At 53.0% G+C, this 17,655-nt stretch overlaps 1 protein-coding gene across 2 annotated transcripts in view; it reads left to right on the forward strand.

The window, feature by feature from the left end:
* Positions 1-17,655, forward strand: part of PRKCZ (protein kinase C zeta) — an 83,422-nt gene that overhangs the window by 29,695 nt on the left and 36,072 nt on the right. Inside the window, exon 5 of one of the 2 annotated variants that reach the window (XM_066374823.1) lies at positions 288-374. The exons of the other annotated variant lie outside the window; for it this stretch is intronic. Within the exon in view, the coding sequence (XP_066230920.1) occupies positions 288-374 (87 nt within the window). The remainder of the gene's footprint in view (positions 1-287; positions 375-17,655) is intronic. 2 annotated transcript variants of the gene reach the window in all.

A 17,655-nucleotide genomic window follows, 5' to 3' on the forward strand; every position in this document is an offset into this window, starting at 1 on the left:
AGGGGTAGCCCACGCCTGGGCTGACGTGGGTGATGCTCACGCAGAAAGCCCAACCTGATGGGACTCCAGGCACATTTGTGATGGCACTTGGCACAGCATGTTCTCGGACTGTCAGAACCTGGCTCAGAGGGAGGTGATTGGGTCCTTCCTACCTGTGGTCCCCACACCGGCCAGCGACAGAGCCAAAACCCCAACTTTTCGCCACAGTGCCTGCCCCACCCCACCCCCGCCTTGCTAAACATGCTTTTGTTTATTGTATTTTTTTCAAAATACTTTGTTATCTGGAGATGTTCAAAGCCAGTGCCAGCAAGAGATTTTGCTTCAACTGCAGAACCAGGCTGAGGTCAGTGGCCACTGCAGTTCCGCACTTCCTGGTGAGTGTGCCAGACCCCAGATCACCAATGTGCCAATGTGGCCATGGCTATTTCTACTACCACCCCCCTTTACCAGTTAGTGTGTGCTGTAGGGGAGGGCCACCCCTTCTCCCCCCGTGTCTAGAAACACAGCATTCTGTATAGACTGAGGATTCTTGAACTGAGTTTATGAAAACCCATTTCTGTCGTTGCTGATTCTGAGTCTCACACTCTCCCATATTTGAAAAGCGGAGCCTCTTGAAGCTGCTCCCATGCAGTTTTTAAAAACACATATTAAACTTATCAGGGGACACTGGTTAATGACGTTACACAGGCTTCAGGTGTGCAGGTTCATCATGCACCGTCTGTGGGCTGCATCCCACGTGTGCCTGACATTCCCGTTCTTTTCCGAGTGTCACTCATTTTCCCGTGTGACATCCTCCATGGCCACGTGTGCATGCTGGCTTCCTGGTGGGCGCCTCCTAGGAGCTGGTGCCTCCAGGGGAGAAGGGACCTGGGAGATCAGGGTCCTGGCTGCCTGAGCTCCTTCCTGCGCCCCCATCTCCTTCTCTTTCTCCTTCTCCTTCTCCTTCTCCTTCTCCTTCTCCTTCTCCTCCTTCTCCTCCTTCTCCTTCCTCCTCATCTGGGTTCCCCGGCCCGTTGTCTGCCTGCTCACAGCTGTCACTCTAACAGGGACAGAGCAGGTTCAGAGCTGCCTGCCATGCAGGGACAGCAGGGTCTCTCTGGGTTCCTTTGTCCTAAGACTGTAGTCTGTGCAGGTGCGCTGGGTCGGTGGTCCGGGCGTCAACATGGGCGCTTATTGTCATGGTGGCTGTCTTACAATGTAGCAGTTAACCGGGGTTTCTGTTTGTGTTCAGTTTTAGTGTATTTTCCCCATCCTTTTTTAAATAGGTTGTGTAAAATACAGTGTGTCTGTAAAGTCATGGTGCACTTTTGACCGGTCACAGGAAAGCAACAAAAGACGATAGAAATGTGAAATCACCAAATAAAAGGAAAACTCTCCCAGTTTCATACCTATTCAGTGCAGTTCGATGTGGGCTCATGCACAGATTTTTTTAGGGCTCCTTAGGTAGCTAGTCCGTATATCCTCTACAGACTCGTCACTGACTGATGGCCTACCAGAACAGGGTTTCTCCACCAAACTGCTGGTTTCCTTCAACTGCTTATACCACCGAGTAATGTTATTCCTATGTGGTGGCGCTTCGTTATAAACGTGCTGATATTCACATTGCACTTTGGTCATGGATTCAAATTTAGCGAGCCACAGAACACACTGAACTTTCCTCTGTACCATCCACATCTTGACTGGCATGGTCGTGGGCTGCTCTGCTGTATACACAGTGTTACATCATCATCTGCGCATGCACACATGCTGCCACCTCATCCTACAGAAACTGGGAGGGTTTTCCTTTTATTTGGTGCAGATTTCACATTTCTAACATCTTTTGTTGCTTTCCTGTGACCAGTCAAAAGTGCACCATGACTTTACGGACACACTGTATTTACATGATTGAAAAATAACAAGAAAAGATTTCTGTTCCTGTAACTTTGATCCCGTGTGCACCTGCTCTGGTTCACGTTGGGGTGTGAGGTAGCCTGGTGTTCCCCTTTAACTTTCTTATACTCGTCTACTGTTTCTAAGACATGACTGTGGTTATATCTTTACAGTGAGAATACAAGCCAAGATGAATTGTAAAATTTTAAGGAACAACAGGCATCACAAAATCTGGGAAAAATCATCATAGTGGAACTCATCATTAGATGATCCTGTGATACTTTCTCCCCCGTATTTTCTAGCTGCTAACACACTGCTGTCTCATGTGACAATGTTGCAATATTTTCTGTAGAGAAACCTCAAAGATAATTACCTCTGTTTTCTTCCAATAGACTTGTCAAAGTTTTACTTTTTTTTTTTTGGCTGTTTAGAAAATCATTTTTAAACCCCAGGCTCACAGATCAGTGTTGTCATGTCACATACATTTTTAAGATAGGTTTTCACATTTGGGGGAAGCATCTCCATCCGTTTCTTTCATTTGAATCCTGCAGAACTTCAGAACATTTTGAGTTTTTTTGTCGTGCAGTGACTAATCTTAAATATACTTTTTTTTTTTTTTTAATTCAATGAGAGGAGGGGAGGCAGAGACGGATTCCTGCATGCATCCTGACTGGGATCCACACAGCAAGCCCACTAAGGAGTGATGCTCTGCCCACCTGGGGCGTTGCTCCATTGCTCAAACAAGCTCTTCTTAGCCTTTGAAGCAGAGGCCATGGAGCCATTCTCAGCATCTGGAGCCAACTTGCTCCAATGGAGCCATGGCTGAGGGAGAAGAAGAGAGAGAGAAAGAGAAAGGAGAGGGGGAAGGGTGGAGAAGCAGATGGGCGCTTCTGTGTGCCCTGACTGGGAATCGAACCCAGGACATCCACACGCCTGGCTGACACTCTATCACTGAGCCAACCAGCCAGGGTTTTAAATGTGCTTTGAGGCAATAGTTACACTTAAACTGGTCTGTCATCAAGGTCCTTGTTGTCGGTATGTGCTACCTGAATTTTGTGTTGTGTTGTAGTTTTTTAGAGATACGTGAAATGTATGATGACTCAGTATTTTCGTGCAAATGCGCAAAACACCACTTGTCACCAAGAAGTCCTAGCCACCTGGAGCCCGGGGGCAGGTTTGTGCCCACAGATGCTGTCTTATGTATTTTAAGTCATACAGTTGTTGTTTTTTATTAGCTATAATTTTTATTCAAATAACCACTCCTGCCCTACAGCCCGGGGGAGGTAGGGCATCGGTGATTGTCATACAGAGCATCTTAGCAGACCAGTAAGACTCCTTCCTAAGCGACACTTAGCTAGGGTAACGCTCTGTTGGGTGATTGCATCATGCGAGCTTCACAGAGGCACACACATCACCCAGATGTTACAGCCGCTGCACACCTGGGCTGCAGACCAGCATGGCCAGTCACAGTGCTGAATCCTGTAAGCAGCTGTAACATAATGGTGAGTATTTCTGTGTCTGAGCCTAGGAGAGCTACAGGGAAAATACGGCATAAAAAAATACGGTTCACCTGTGCAGGGCACACTCCGTGAGTGGAGCCTCTGGACTGGACGTGGCCCTGGGGAGTCAGAGTGATAGACGGAAAAGTTCTGTGCGTGCAGGAGACAGACCAGACCGTGCAACCTCATGGCTTCCAGGGTGATGGCTTTGTCCCATGCCCCCCATGTCAACAGCGGGCAGAGCCCAGCACCCAGGACGGTGTCCTGAGCTGCCAGGTGGTTCCTGCAGCTTCTGTGCTGCTCACATGCCACCTTTGCCCAGAGGGACCCTAACAAAGCCCTTATTTGGGGGAAGTTATGTTGGTCTTATCCCAGCATCCAGGACATTTAGGTGTCATATACCCCAAAGCAGTGTAACAAGATCCTCTGAGCAGTGTGTATTAGGTCACCCAGAAGATTTATTGTGAAAAGAATGTGAATAACTTTGAGGTGGTTTTTCTTCTGAAACTGGGCATTTTGGTGATGGGGGAGGTTTTGCCGCCTTTTGACCAATGGGAGAGGGTGGTTGGGAATGACCTAGTAAGGGAGCACATCTGACCCTTGGAAGCAGGGCGGGGAGCCCCACTCCACCCAGGCCCCTTGGTGCTGAGGCACCCGTGGCCTGGAGGACTGGCCTAGAGGGGGCCACCAGCACAGGCCTGAGGGACAGGCTGTGTTGTGACTGGCACGTGTTGGCTGCCTGGACACATGGTGTGAAGGAGTCCTTTGTTCTGAGAGTTACGGGCCATGGTGAATAGTGGCTTTCTCTAACCACTCTGCACGGGGGCAACTGCAGTGACTGTGGTGGTGACGGGGGTGGGGAGGTAGAGGGGTACGGGGGGGACTCTGCCTTAGGTGCAGCTGAGTTCAAGTTTCGTTTCTGTTGCTCCCCTGGCGTGTGACCTCAGGAAGGTCACTTAGCAGCTTCTTCAGCCACCTGGCCCAGGCTCCGCCTCCCTTACCTGATGACCCCCCCTCCCCCCGCAGGCTGTAGGAGCCTGTCAACAGCCCCACTGGGCCATGACTCCCACCGTGCCTCCCATCACCTCTGCTCCTGCCCCTCCCCCCCATCCCTTGGCTTCTCTCTGGTCAGGAGGCCCCTCACTGCTGGAACCCTACCTCTGCAGGACAGCTCAGGCCAGGAGGACTGCCCACCATGTCTTTCCTCCCTCTCCCTCCTCCCTCTTTCCCTGGAGCCTCTGCAGGACGGGCCACTCCTAACATGAAGGCTCACCCCCATTCATTCTCTCCCCAGCTCACAGGCTGTATGACCACCCCCACCCCGACAGGGGCCTCTGTGAGGGTGGGGCCATCTGCTTTGATCTCAGATGTGTTTTTGCTGGGCATTTCCTGGACATCATTCAGTGAAGGTGTCCCTTTGTCACAAGTGGTGGCGCAGGGCTCCTCACACCAGCATGCCTCTAGAGGTCCTTGCCGAGCGTGCGCAGGCCCGGGTGGATGTCAGTCACCGCCACCGCTATCTGGGTCGGGCTGCGGAGCCTCGGGCCAGCCCCGGGTGTCACGAGAAGCATCGTTGCTCAGGGTCCCAGGAGGAACAGGGGTGACGATGACTGGAGGTGACGGCAGCACCAGATAGAAAGGACCTGGCATTTTGCATTTAAAGCAGCATTTCTGGTTGTAAAAGCAACACATGTTGACAACGGGAAATTGGAGACAAGCAGGAAACCGTTAGGAAAGAAATATTAATTGGCCTTTGTGATGCTCCCTAGAGAGCGGCCCGGTTTAACATCAATGCTGGCCCTGTGCGCTTGTTAACACTACAGAAATGCTAACATGGGTTATAGAACATCCTTCCCGAGTACTAGCAAATGGTTCAGGATTCTGTCCTGGGTGGTGGGTCCTTAAACTGGCTGACCTGTCGCACGCCCCCAGGGGCAGCGTGTCCCCTCGCCGACATCCTGCGGACAGCCTTCCCTAGTAGGAAGTCCTGGACCTGTTTTGTTTTTTTGGTGCAGACTCCCAGAAGAACAATTTTGTCAGATCAAAGAAATAAATACATTTTTTATCATTTAAAACTATCTGAAATAGAGAGACCCGTCAGTAGGTCTGGGGTACTTGTCTGTTGGGACACAGGGTACCCCACGAACCCCTGAGCCCACCTCTCAACTTAGGATTCATAGTGGACGGTGTGTGACCAAAGAGGACCTCACCGACTTAAAGGGGGTGTGGCCTGAGCGCTGAGTGTTTGGAACTTTCTGTCTTCCCAAACTGGAACTGTCTTGGTTAAATACTAACCTTGACTTTCTCCCCTGGCCCCCGCACCACCGTCTGATCTCTGTCTCTATGGACCTGACCCCTCCAGAGACCCCTGTGAGTGGGTCCCGCAGCATTTGTCCTCTGTGTCTGGCTCATGTCACAGAGCACAATGTCCTGCAGGTCCATCCACATGGCAACATCTGTCAGAATTTCCTTCCTTTTTAAGGCCGAGTGATATTCCCATGTGCAAACACACCACACTGTATGTGTCCATCCATCCACCCATCAATGGATACTTGGCTGTTGTGGTTGGTGCTGCTGTGAACATGGGGGGGCACACATCCTCAGTCCCTGCTCTCAACTCGTGAGAGGATGTGCCCAGAAGTGGAGTTGCTGGATTGTGTGGTCGTTCCGTTCTCAGATTTTTGAGGAATACCAGTTTCCCATCCCGTCTGTACCATTTTACATTCCTGCCAGCAGTGTTGTCTCAGCAGTGACTGTCATGGTGGATGTGAGCCCATGTTTCCCTGGTGATCAGTGATGCTGAGCGTTTTGTCCTGTGCTCACTGGCCACGTGGGTGTCTTCTCTGAAGAACTGGTTGGCCACCGGCTGTCCTGTTGTTGAGTTGTCCTGGCTGGTTTTAGTGACAGGCTGTGTGCCCTGTGTACTGACCTAAGCTCTAAGCTGCTCCGTCTGCACCCCTGGTGACCGCGGGAGGAAGCAGCTGGTGCCCGAGGTGTTGACTCTGGGGCGGAGGGTGAGGAGCGTCATCCTGGTGTCGGTATGGGTGTCGGGCGTTGGGTGGGGACGGTTCTTTTCCTTCTTCCATTTCCGGTGAGTGTTGTCCAAGTCTGTGGTCGGGTCATTTGCAAAAACCCACTGGGAAGGAAGGGACTTGTGTGGAGCAGCTTCCTGGACGGCACTTGCACTTGGCGAGGACGACTCTGTGCAGGCAGGCTGGTTGGTCCCCTCCTCGCCTGGCAGTGTCAGCGGCAGGAACTGGCTGCAGTCATGTCGACCCCCAGAACTGCACCTGTCCTGCAGTTCTGCCTAGCAGCAGCCGCCTGGTGACTTCTCGCTTGTCTGTGTCCAATCTCCCCCAGTTTGCCCAGTCACTTTAGCGTCACACCCCCACCCTATGTTTTCCTATGGGGGGAAATCCCCTTGAGAACAAACAGTGGTAGAACCAGGTGGAGCCCCAGCTTACAGGAAGGAGGGGAGGCTGCTGGTCCCACCTGGGGGGTGCTCTCTGCGCTGGGGTGGGGAGCTGGACGTCCCACTGAGAAGAAACCATCTTTTGGGAGATGGTTCATTTCAAGAAAAACTGTTCTGGGAAAACATGAATGTGAGGTGAGGTGTGCTAAGGGTCAGCTTGGGCAGCACCCTTGCCTCAGACTGGAGCAGCCTCTGGAACTGTGTCTGTGTGGGGAGGGGGCAGTGTGCCGGCCTGGCTCTGTGTGCGCGGCAGGGGATGGGTGTGCACCACGGGACAGGTGTGTGCGGTGGGACAGGCTCCAAGCGGTGGTGGTCAGGACTGTAGGAGCCGTGCTGCCCTCTGAGCCTTTCGGAGAAGGGGGATGGGCCGTGACTGAGAGGTGGTTGGCGATTCAGCCTGTGAAACCAACTCCCCCCCCCCCCCAAGCCTCTGGCCAGTTTATTACCAAATCAGGTTTTTCAACTCCTGAACCATCCAAGCAAAACCAAAACAACCAGTGCTGAGGCCGGTGATGGAAACTGCAGATGTCCCGTCCCCGGCTTCCGAGAAAGACTCCTGATTCAGACAGCTCTGCTCCCTAATTGACCAAATAACAGACGTTTGCAGCTTTGAACTTAATCACATACCACCTTGATCTGTGTAGTGATTGGGGCTCTGGGCGAGGCCCTGTTGGAGGAGGTCCAGTTCTGGAGCCACACAGCTCGGGGCCACCTGGAAACTTCTTTCTCTCCCGTCACAGAACAAGGAGTGATTACCCCCACACATACACACACACACAAGTTGCTGGGACAGTACATTAGGAAGCTGGTGCAACATTGCAGCATAAGGCAGCTGGGGAAGAGGTTTTTCTCAGTGTGGCATTCTGAGAAGTTCTCCTTCCTAGAGCCCCGCCTTTCCTTCGTTCCACGAACAAGGCCGGCGGCCCCTGGATGCTGGGCTGGGCTGGGCTGGGCAGCAGCGGAGAGAGCAGTGACCCCTTGTTCATTAGCAGATACACACGGATAGGTCATTTAAAGTTCCAAGTCGTAATTAACTTAAGTGGCCGTCACAACAGAGCCAAGACTGAAACACTGGCTGGGGCAGGTGTGGCTGGTCCTACAGTCCCCCAGAGGGCTGACCTGTGAGGTGGAGTTCAGAGGACAGTGACCCGCCCCGTGGGAGGCACGGGCTGGGGGAGTCTCTAGGTGTGGAGCCCAGGATGGCAAAGGCCCTGGTGGGCAGGATCAGGGGCTGGTTAGCGGAACAAGGGTGACCTCACCGGACAGAACAGCCTTCAGAGGCAAGGTTGGGGCTTGTGGGGGGGGCTGTGCAGGAGTCTCCATCACCCATTAGGTGTGCACTTTGTGAGTCTTTGAGCTCAGTGACACTAAACCTGGGTGTGACCTGTTTCCTGTCCCCATTAAGTTGAATGTCAGTTGTCCACGTCTAGTTCAGTCGGTTTTCACATGAGGAGCAGCAGTGTCTTAGAGGATGTTTTCAAAGCACTGAATGTGGGCTAAGATGCCCTGTTGTGGGAAAGGACACAACTCGGCACCTGCACCCAGGTCAACAGGAGCTGCCTCTCCTCCCCGGGAACGACACAGACACCCTGATTGATCCAGCTCGTTAAAACCACTGTCTTCTCAATGCGCCTCCAATCCCTGCCAGGTATTAACGCCCTGGTGCCTCCCTAACACTGCAGTATAGTTCTTGACTGTGGCCCAAAGGCAGATGAGGAGATGTCCTCGGCCCACAGCTGACACTTTGCTCCCAAACAGAGGCTGCTTGCTGTCTTTTGCTTGGTGTAGCTTTTATTTTGCAGTCGCAGAGGTGGTTTTGCTAAAATTATTGCAGAATGTGCCACATGGAGAATGTGCATGTCAGGGGACTGTCCGCAGCAGCCTCAGTGCTGGCGTGTGGCTTCGTCAGCCTGCTCACCTGACGGCCACCAGCTGTCCTCTCCGTCCCTACCCTTGGGGCCCCGACCAGCTGCCCTCTCCTGCTGACCGCTTCCCTGATCTGCAGGTTCACATTCTGCTCCAGCTTTAAATGCCACATCCTGTCCTCTCTGAGGACAGCCTCGTCCGGACATCAGCTTCTCGTGTCAGTCCCTGTGGACCAGGATGTAGGTGACAGGGACTCACAGCGGTTTGTAAGCCAGGCTCCCTCCGGAAAACTAAGTAGAGAAAGCGAGGCCATCACTCTGGGGGGACATGCTGTGGACAGTCCTCCCAGCTCTGGAGCCCGGACACCACTGGGGGTGAAAAGTGGGGCATCCCAGGGAGAGAAGTCGAGAAGGGGGAGGGACAGGCACTCTGCCCTCGGCATCTCCCTTTCCTCTGACCCCAGGGACTAGCTGACCGTGGGAATGGTCGGGGCATGCTCCCCGTGGCTTCCTCTCACTTTGCAGGGGACAAGAGATGTCTTCCCCTAGGTGCCATCCCGCCTCCTGGAGGCCAAGGGCTCCCACAGTGTGCTTTTCTTCCTTACGTGTGACTTCCTAAGGTGAGCGTCACAATGAGGATGTCACTTTTGTTTGTAAAGAACATTAAAACGGTGCTTCTTTAGGGCCATCCTGAGTCGCTCCGGGGCCTGCCCTGCTCCATCGCAGGTAGAATACCATCTTTCCTGGACTTGAAGTCTCTACCACCAGGGGTCCCCAGACTTTTTACACAGGGGGCCAGTTCACTGTCCCTCAGATCGTTGGAGGGCCGCCACATACAGTGCTCCTCTCACTGACCACCAATGAAAGAGGTGCCCCTTCCAGAAGTGCGGCGGGGGGCTGGATAAATGGCCTCAGGGGGCCACATGTGCTCTACCACCATGTAAACCCTTGAGTCTGAATTTAGTGGTGACAACTAGGGGCTTCCCCCCTCCCCCAGTGAATTCTTAAAACCTTCCCAAAAGCTTTAATTTCAGGCCCTGGCTAGCTGGCTTAGTGGATAGAGTGTTGTTCCAGTATATGGATGTCTCAGATTTGATTCCTGGGGTCAGGGCACACAGGAGAAGTGACCATCTGCTTCTCTCCTCCTCCCTCTCCCTTCTCTCTCTCTTCATCTCCCGTAGCCAGTGGCTCGACTGATTCAAACGGTGGCCCCCGGGTGCTGAGAAAAGTTTGTTGGTCTGAGCGGCAGCCTCAGGCACTGAAAATACATTGTTTGATTTGAGCATTGGCCCCAGAAGGGGGTTGTCGAGTAGATCCTGGTTGGGACACATGCAGGAGTCTGTCTTCCTATCTCCCTGCCTCTCACTTTAAAAAAAAAAAGCTAAATTTCAAAGAGAAATAGGCTGCTTTTTTTAAGCTTAGTTACTAATGCTGTTTTGGATCTGAAACATGATTTGAGAAATCTGAAGAGCATACACTTAGCTGAGTCCTCTGACTGGGGGTGGCTGGTGGGCACCCTCCCTGTCCTTGTGCACATGCTGATGCCCCTCCCCCTACCGTCCTTGCACCTTGTCCTGAAACCGCAGGGATGGATGGCCTCTTGGTGGGGAGGCTCTGATAGTGATTTACTTGTTGTGAAACATGTCAATCACTCACTCATTCTAGCACAGCTGTTGAGACCATGAGCCAAGCAGCTTCAGCTGGCTTTGGCCTGTGTGGGTCACCAGCTGTGGGACCCAGGACAATAGACTTAAGGTTCCCCATGCCTCAGTTTCCCCCTTCTTGTGAAACCAGGTGTATTGGGTAAACAAGTGTGTTTTAGGTTTGCTCACTTGTATTGGGACAGCGCCAGGTGTGTGCAGTCTATGGAAGGCTGTGGGTGCTTGTCCTCAGGATGGCAGATTGCAAGTAGCAGATTACCTTCCTGCTTGGGAGGAGTGGTTGTTTGCTGTTGTTTGCTGGAGAAGGGTTCTATTCCCCCAGCCTGTGTTTGTGGGAGAGTGCCGAGAGAGAGAGAGAGGCAGTGCAGAGGGGCTTTAGGAGCCCTGCTGAAGCGGGTGGGGGTGGGGGCTGTGAGTCTAGAAGAGTCTGGAGAATGAGTTGGGGCTTTGGGAGCCCTGAGCGAGAGGGAATCAGCCTTCTCTGCCTGTTTGCTCATCTGCCGTTACAAGACTTTAATAAACAAAATGGCCCACCATTTTCTGGCCCCACAATTCCTTCACCATCTGCCCAAATGCGATGTGAACCTGCATGGCCATGGCGACAGCCCCCAGCCCTACAAGGTTGTAGCAGTGCCTACTTTGTGGGCTGAGCGAGCCCCTTTCTCTGCTCTGGGCTACTCTTTGCCCAGCAGTGGTCACAGCGCCCCTACAGCTGCTTGTCCTTTGCCCCACAACAACAGTGGCCCACGGAAGGGAAAACTGTCACAGGGACACAAACTTGAGCCTCAGCCAGGCCCATCGGACTTTTGGTGTGTGTGTGTGTGTGTGTGTGTGTGTGTGTGTGTGTGTGTGTGTGTGTGTGTGTGTGTGTTCCTACCTACTGTTACCCTCATACTGTGTGTGTGTGTGTGTGTGTGTGTGTGTGTGTGTGTGTGTGGTCCTACCTACTGTTACCCTCATACTGTAGCTCCGTTACTTGGAGGTTAAGGATCAGGCAGGCTTTGGAAGGACAGAATTGTCCTGGAGTCCAGAGTCCAGACATTGCCACAATTTCACCATCTGGGCAGCTCTGCCTGTAAACTGGAGGTGGCCATGCTGCCTCCTTGAAGAGACCTAGAGAATGAAAAGATTCAGTGTATCCTGGTCTGGAACAGCATCTGATACACAGCAGGCACATAATAGATATGAATGGATGCATAGTAGACATGTAACACACATAGTAGATGTGGACTAGATACATTGTAGATATGGACTACATACATAGCAGAGACATAGTAGATATAGAATAGATACATAGTACACATAACACACATAGTAGATGTGGAACAGACAGTGGAAATATACACAGATACAGAGGTACACAGTGGGAAGAGAATAGATACATAGATGTGTAATAATGTACTGCTCACAGAAATTAGGGGATATTTCAAAATGAATATGAAGCGATAAAAAAAGAATCATTAATTTTTTTAATTAAACAAGAACATCAGAAAAGCAAATGACAGATATGATAGGCCCTGGCCGGTTGGTTCAGTGGTAGAGCATCAGCCTGGCGTGTTGATGTCCTGGGTTTGATTCCTGGTCAGGGCACACAGGACAAGCAACCATTTGCTTCTCCACCTCTTCCCCTTCTCCCTCTTTCTTTCTCTCTTTCTTTTTCTCTTTCCCTCTTGCAGTCATGGCTCAAATGGTTAGAGCAAGTTGGCCCCAGCTGCTGCTCATGGCTCCATGGCCTCGTCTCAGAAGCTAAAATAGCTTAGTTGCCAAGCAGCAGAATAACGGCCCCAGATGGGCAGAGCATCGCCCCATAGGGGACTTCCCAGGTGGATCACAATCGGGACACATGTGGGAGTCTCTCTGCCTCCCTGCTTCTTACTTAAGAAAAATATAAATAAATAAATAAACAAAAGAAGCTAATATTAAAAAAATAGATATGACAGAGAGCAGAGATACATAGTGGATGTGGACTAGATGCATGGTGGAGACGCAGCTGTAATAGTTACACAGTGGACACTTAGCCAATATACAACACACATGGTAGGTACACAATAGGATCAACACTGGCTGGTGACCAATCACCAGTATCCTGGGATCACGTCACTATCTGTGGGGACTTCTGTCACGAGGGAGGATTGTGGATGGGGGATTTGGAAAAACAGCCTGATTTCCTTTCCCTCTGTCCCTTGTTTCCTCTTGATCACACACAGAAGAGGCACTTTATCCTGCCCGTGGGTGGCGGAGCATAAATTCTGTACTGGGCTCTGTCGTCAGGGGGCCCCATCGCCACTCCCCCCGCCGTGACCCTGACTCCAGGCCTCCCTGCACCCATCCCTTTGTCTGCCTGGGTTTTATTTTTCAATTTGTATTTTTTCCTCGGGGTCTGGTATGGGCTTTTAGAGGCCTTGCTTTGAGTTCTTTGTTATGTTTTTATTTGTTTGAGGCAGCCACAGATTCCTAGAAACATCCTATACATCCTTTTTTCTTTATTTTCACTTTGTACAAAAAATGTCTAAGACTGCACCCTCCCCCCTTCGCCTCACTCAAGGTCCCAGGAGCAAACGTGCACGGCCAGGTATGTAGCGAGCGAATGGCCCTTCTAGCTGGCTCTGGTGCCCGGTCTATACTGAAAAAGCGGACGGCACTTCAGCCGGCAGGTGACCAGAGACAAAGAGCCTGCAGGCTATGCAGACAGGACCCCAAGGGCGCAGAGCATGTGGGCAGGCGTCAGGACTGTGCCCAGGGCTTGTCCATCGGGTCCTCCCAGGAGTGTAGTAAGTGTGGTGGTCAGTTGTTCTAGTGTCTGGTTAGGTCTTTTTACGTGAACGTCCCAGCAGAATGGATTTGGGGTTTGTGGCCACATGGCTGAGGGCTGCAAGGATCAGGGCTGGCCAGGCCCCTGGATCATCTGGGTGCTGCTTCAGGGACAATGACCAAGTGACATCAGGAGGATTTCCTTGAGGGTATATATTGGCTGTCCCCGATTACCAGGATGAATCCTGAGGTGGGGACTCTGCATGGTCAGCAGCGCAGCCCCAGAATAGTAGCAGAATAAAGGAGGAAAGATTCCTGCGTTGGTCATCTCTTCGGTCACCTCTCGTGGAGACATCACCTGGTTCCTTGGTCTCATTTGCATTTGGCTTGTATCTGAGGTTAGAGGGCCAGGTGGGTTCTCCAGTATCATTGGGCGAGGGATCTAAGGGGCTCATGAAGGCAGAGCTACCCACTCCTCCAGAGCTAGCTAGCTTCCTAGCTCAGGGGGGGCAGGAAAGCCAACAAGTAGAAATCAGGTTCTTACTATTTTAAAGAAATTTCTTCCTGTGACAATTCTGAGCCTCCACAACAGAAAAGAATTGCGCATGCCGCATCCTGTTCTCACCTTAATCTTTGGTCAGCTTGTACCCCTTGACCCCAACCCCAAATCCCAGGCAGAGTGTCATCCGTACATATTTCAGCAGAGATTTTTTTTTTTTTTTTTACAGGGACAGAGAGAGAGTCAGAGAGAAGGATAGGGACAGACAGACAGGAATGGAGAGACGTGAGAAGCATCAATCATCAGTTTTTCGTTGCGACACCTTAGTTCATTGATTGCTTTCTCATATGTGCCTTGACCGCGGGCCTTCAGCAGACCAAGTAACCCCTTGCTTGAGCCAGTGACCTTGGGTCCAAGCTGGTGAGCTTTTTGCTCAAACCAGATGAGCCCACGCTCAAGCTAGCAACCTCAGGGTCTCGAACCTGGGTCCTCCACATCCCAGTCTGACGCTCTATCCACTGCGCCATCGCCTGGTCAGGCAGCAGAGATTTTAAAACACAAGCATCTCATAACAGCACTATCTCACCAAGACGAAGGAAAACATTTATTGTCATTTGTTAAACCACCAAATAGGTAGCGAGTATTCCGGTTTCCCCAACTGTCTCAAAAAAAAAAAATGTTTTTAAAGCAAGGTTTGCTTTTGAATTGATTAAAACAGGTCACATACCTGCTGTCGCCAGTTGCCAGGATAGCAGAGTCTGGCACCCCCTTTGCCCGGCTCCCGGCGGCCCCACTGGTGTAACTGGGCACAGTATCTGAGCCCATGAGCAGCCATTGAGCGTGTAATGGTTCCATATCATTTTGTCACATGTGCAACCAATTAAGGTGTGGCATGTTCCATCCAAACAAGCATCTCCTGTGGCCTCCCTTTTGGTCCCCCACCCCTATCCCCACCCCACCCCCTGACCCCTGCCATACACCCACCTGGGCTCCATCTCTGTCTCTGCCCCGCTGGCTTATTTGAGGAGGGCCACTCTCAGTCAGGCATCTCCTTGTGGTCCCACTGCTGCTGGGTCACACCTGAGGGGTGGGGCCAGCAGCATCTCTGGCCTAGCACTGGGGTTCCATCTGCCCCTCAGTGCTGTTGGTCACTGTCCACTCTCAAACCACCAGCAGCAGCGCCCCGAGGGTAGGGGCTTATATGGAGAGAGATACGAAGGACCTGGCGGCTACTGGACTGGTGTCTCAGAAGCGCAGATGTGGCCTCCTGGGTCTTCCCTGTGGGGCGGGCCATGCCTGTCATCCTAGCGTGGTTTGAGATGACCACTTCCCCAGCCCTGGACTCCCCAAGGGCAGTATGGGCACAAGTAGTTTTCAGTGGGCAGGCACTGAGTGGATGAGGGAGGGAACCAGCATGGCGCGGACATTCGGGAAGGTTCCGGACAACCCCAGGTGGGTCCCAGTGCTATGTGCAGACAGAGCCGGTCATCACAGTCCGGTTCATCGGTTGGGTGGGCGGGCAGCAGGCAGCTGTAAACGTGCGTGAGGGAGGAGCTTTGCCGGCATGGGGATGTTGGAGCAAGGGTGTGACCCGCAGGGTCTTGGCATCTGTGGGTACTGGTTGATGGTCAGAGTGGGAGGTGGATCCACGTGCCTCCAGGTCGGGTGGGCAGGAACACCTACATTGTTGGAGCCTAGCTGCCAGGATGGGTGGATGGGGGAAGTATTGGCTGTCAGATAAGAAGCAGCTGAGGTTGCTGTGTCCCAGGAGGCCATCGCTGTGAGCTTGGCCATCGTAGCAGACCCCGCAGACCGGCGGCTTAGACAGTGGGTCTCTTCTCATGGTCCTGGAGGCTAGGGGTCCAAGATCAGGATGCTGGCAGGGCCGGGTTCTGGTAAGGCCTCGGGTTCTGGTGAGGCTGCTCAGTGTGCAGACACCACGTTCTTGTGTATTCTCTCATGAGGACCCTGATCCCATGGTGGGGCACCCAAGTGACCTCATCACACCCTATCACTCCCAAAGCCGCCCTCCAACACCAGCACACTGAGGTGGGGACAGTTGAGAACATGGGTGGGGACGAGAACCGGGGAGCACGGGCAGTCAGGCAGTCACACAGGGTGTGACGCGAGGCCTTGGGCAGATGACACAGGATGTGACGTGGGGGCCTCGGGGAGCTGGTGCCACCAGGGGTTTGCGGAGGATCTGGGTTTTGGGGAAAGGGGGGGGGGTGATGACGAGGTTTAGGGGAGGTGGGGTATGACCGCCTGAGTCAGGGCTGGACAAGGCAGGACCAGGCTACTGGGCCCCTCCACTGGTCACCTGGGTTCAGGTCTCCTCCTAAGGACCGGCTGATCCAAGAGGACTTCCCTCCTTGTCCCTCAGTGCTGCCACTCAGGCTGCCCCCGGCCTGGATTCTGGGATACTCTCCTCTAGCCCTGCCCTCCCCGAACTCACCATTGGCCCCTGCCCTGCCCGGGGCAGAGCCCACCCTTTCCAGACCCTCTCCCCAAACCTTGCTTCTTAGGATTTGATTCTCAGAATTTACAAACATTTGGCACGTGTGTGTGTCCAGCTCCCTGTTTGGCCATCTGTCTATCTGGAGGTTCCCAGATTTCCACCCAAGTGGAAAAGACATGTGTGGGGCTCAGGACAGGACGGCTTCCTCACAGTGTAGCTGGGAGCCCTCATTCCACCAATTTTTGGACGGGCCTCCTACTCACTCTCATATCGCTGAGGTCGGCGTGCCCTGTACGCCTTTGCATCCCAGTTTCATTGGCAGCGTTTTCTCCTTTCTTAGTGGTGCACAAAGTAAGGGTGTTCTGTAAATGCCCACGAGGCGGGCTGGCATCAGGGACTGAGGGAAGGGTGGGGTGTAAACACGGAGGTAGTTGTGGCCTAATCTTTGCTAGGGGGGTGATTCCGAGGGACAGTAGGTCAGCAATGTGGTCGAAGAGGAGGGTCAGGGTCACGGATGTTGAGGACAGAGAGGGGGACCTGACTCTTTGAGGGCGGTGATATGACAGTACCGAGGCATGAAGAGGCAGGAGCAGCTGACGGGGCCTGTGGTCCACGTGAGGCCTCGGACATTGGGCGCGACCTCTAGCTGCGTTAACAATGGTCTTTAGGCCCTGGCCGGTTGGCTCAGTGGTAGAGCGTCAGCCTGGCGTGCGGAGGTCCCAGGTTCGATTCCCGGCCAGGGCACACAGGAGAGGCGCCCATCTGCTTCTCCACCCCTCCCCCTCTCCTTCCTCTCTGTCTCTCTCTTCCCCTCCCGCAGCAAGGCTCCATTGGAGCAAAGATGGCCCGGGCGCTGGGGATGGCTCCTTGGCCTCTGCCCCAGGCGACGCCCCGGAGGGGCAAAGCATCGCCCCCTGGTGCGCAGAGCGTCGCCCCTTGGTGGGCGTGCCGGGTGGTTCCCGGTAGGGTGCATGCGGGAGTCTGTCTGTCTCTCCCCGTTTCCAGCCTCAGAAAAGTACAAAAAAAAAAAACCAATGGTCTTTATCCATCCATTCGGGCAGCCCCGTGGAAGCTAGGGAAGTGCCGCGTTTGTCCTCACTGGGGTCTGTGGGCCTTTGGGATCTGGGGTGTGACATCCTTGTCTCTTTTGCAAAAGATCAGCTGCGATCATTTTGAATATTGCCCCGTTTGTGCTCCTTTGTTCCCAGGCCTAGGGCCCCGTCCTTTCTCCACATGTCCCAGGTCCTTGGTTCTTCCCTCTGTGCTTCAGCCTGGGTCCTTCCTGCTCTTGTTTTGTCCAACTTGCTCTTGAATCATTAATTAATTTTTTTTTATTAAGTGAGAGGAGGGGAGGCAGAGAGACAGACTTCTGCGTGCACCTGGACCAGGAACCACCCGGCAAGTCCACCAGGGGGCGATGCTCTGTCTGGGTGGGAGCCATTTTTTTTTTTTAGCGCCTGAGGCGAGGCCATGGAGCCATCCTCAGCCCCCGGGGCCAACTTTGCTTGAACCATTTGAGCCATGGCTGCGGGAAGGGAAGAGAGAGAAGGGGGGAGAAGCAGATGGTTGCTTCTCCTGTGT

Source organism: Saccopteryx leptura, chromosome 3 (genome assembly GCF_036850995.1).
Source record: "Saccopteryx leptura isolate mSacLep1 chromosome 3, mSacLep1_pri_phased_curated, whole genome shotgun sequence".
NCBI lineage: Eukaryota > Metazoa > Chordata > Mammalia > Chiroptera > Emballonuridae > Saccopteryx > Saccopteryx leptura.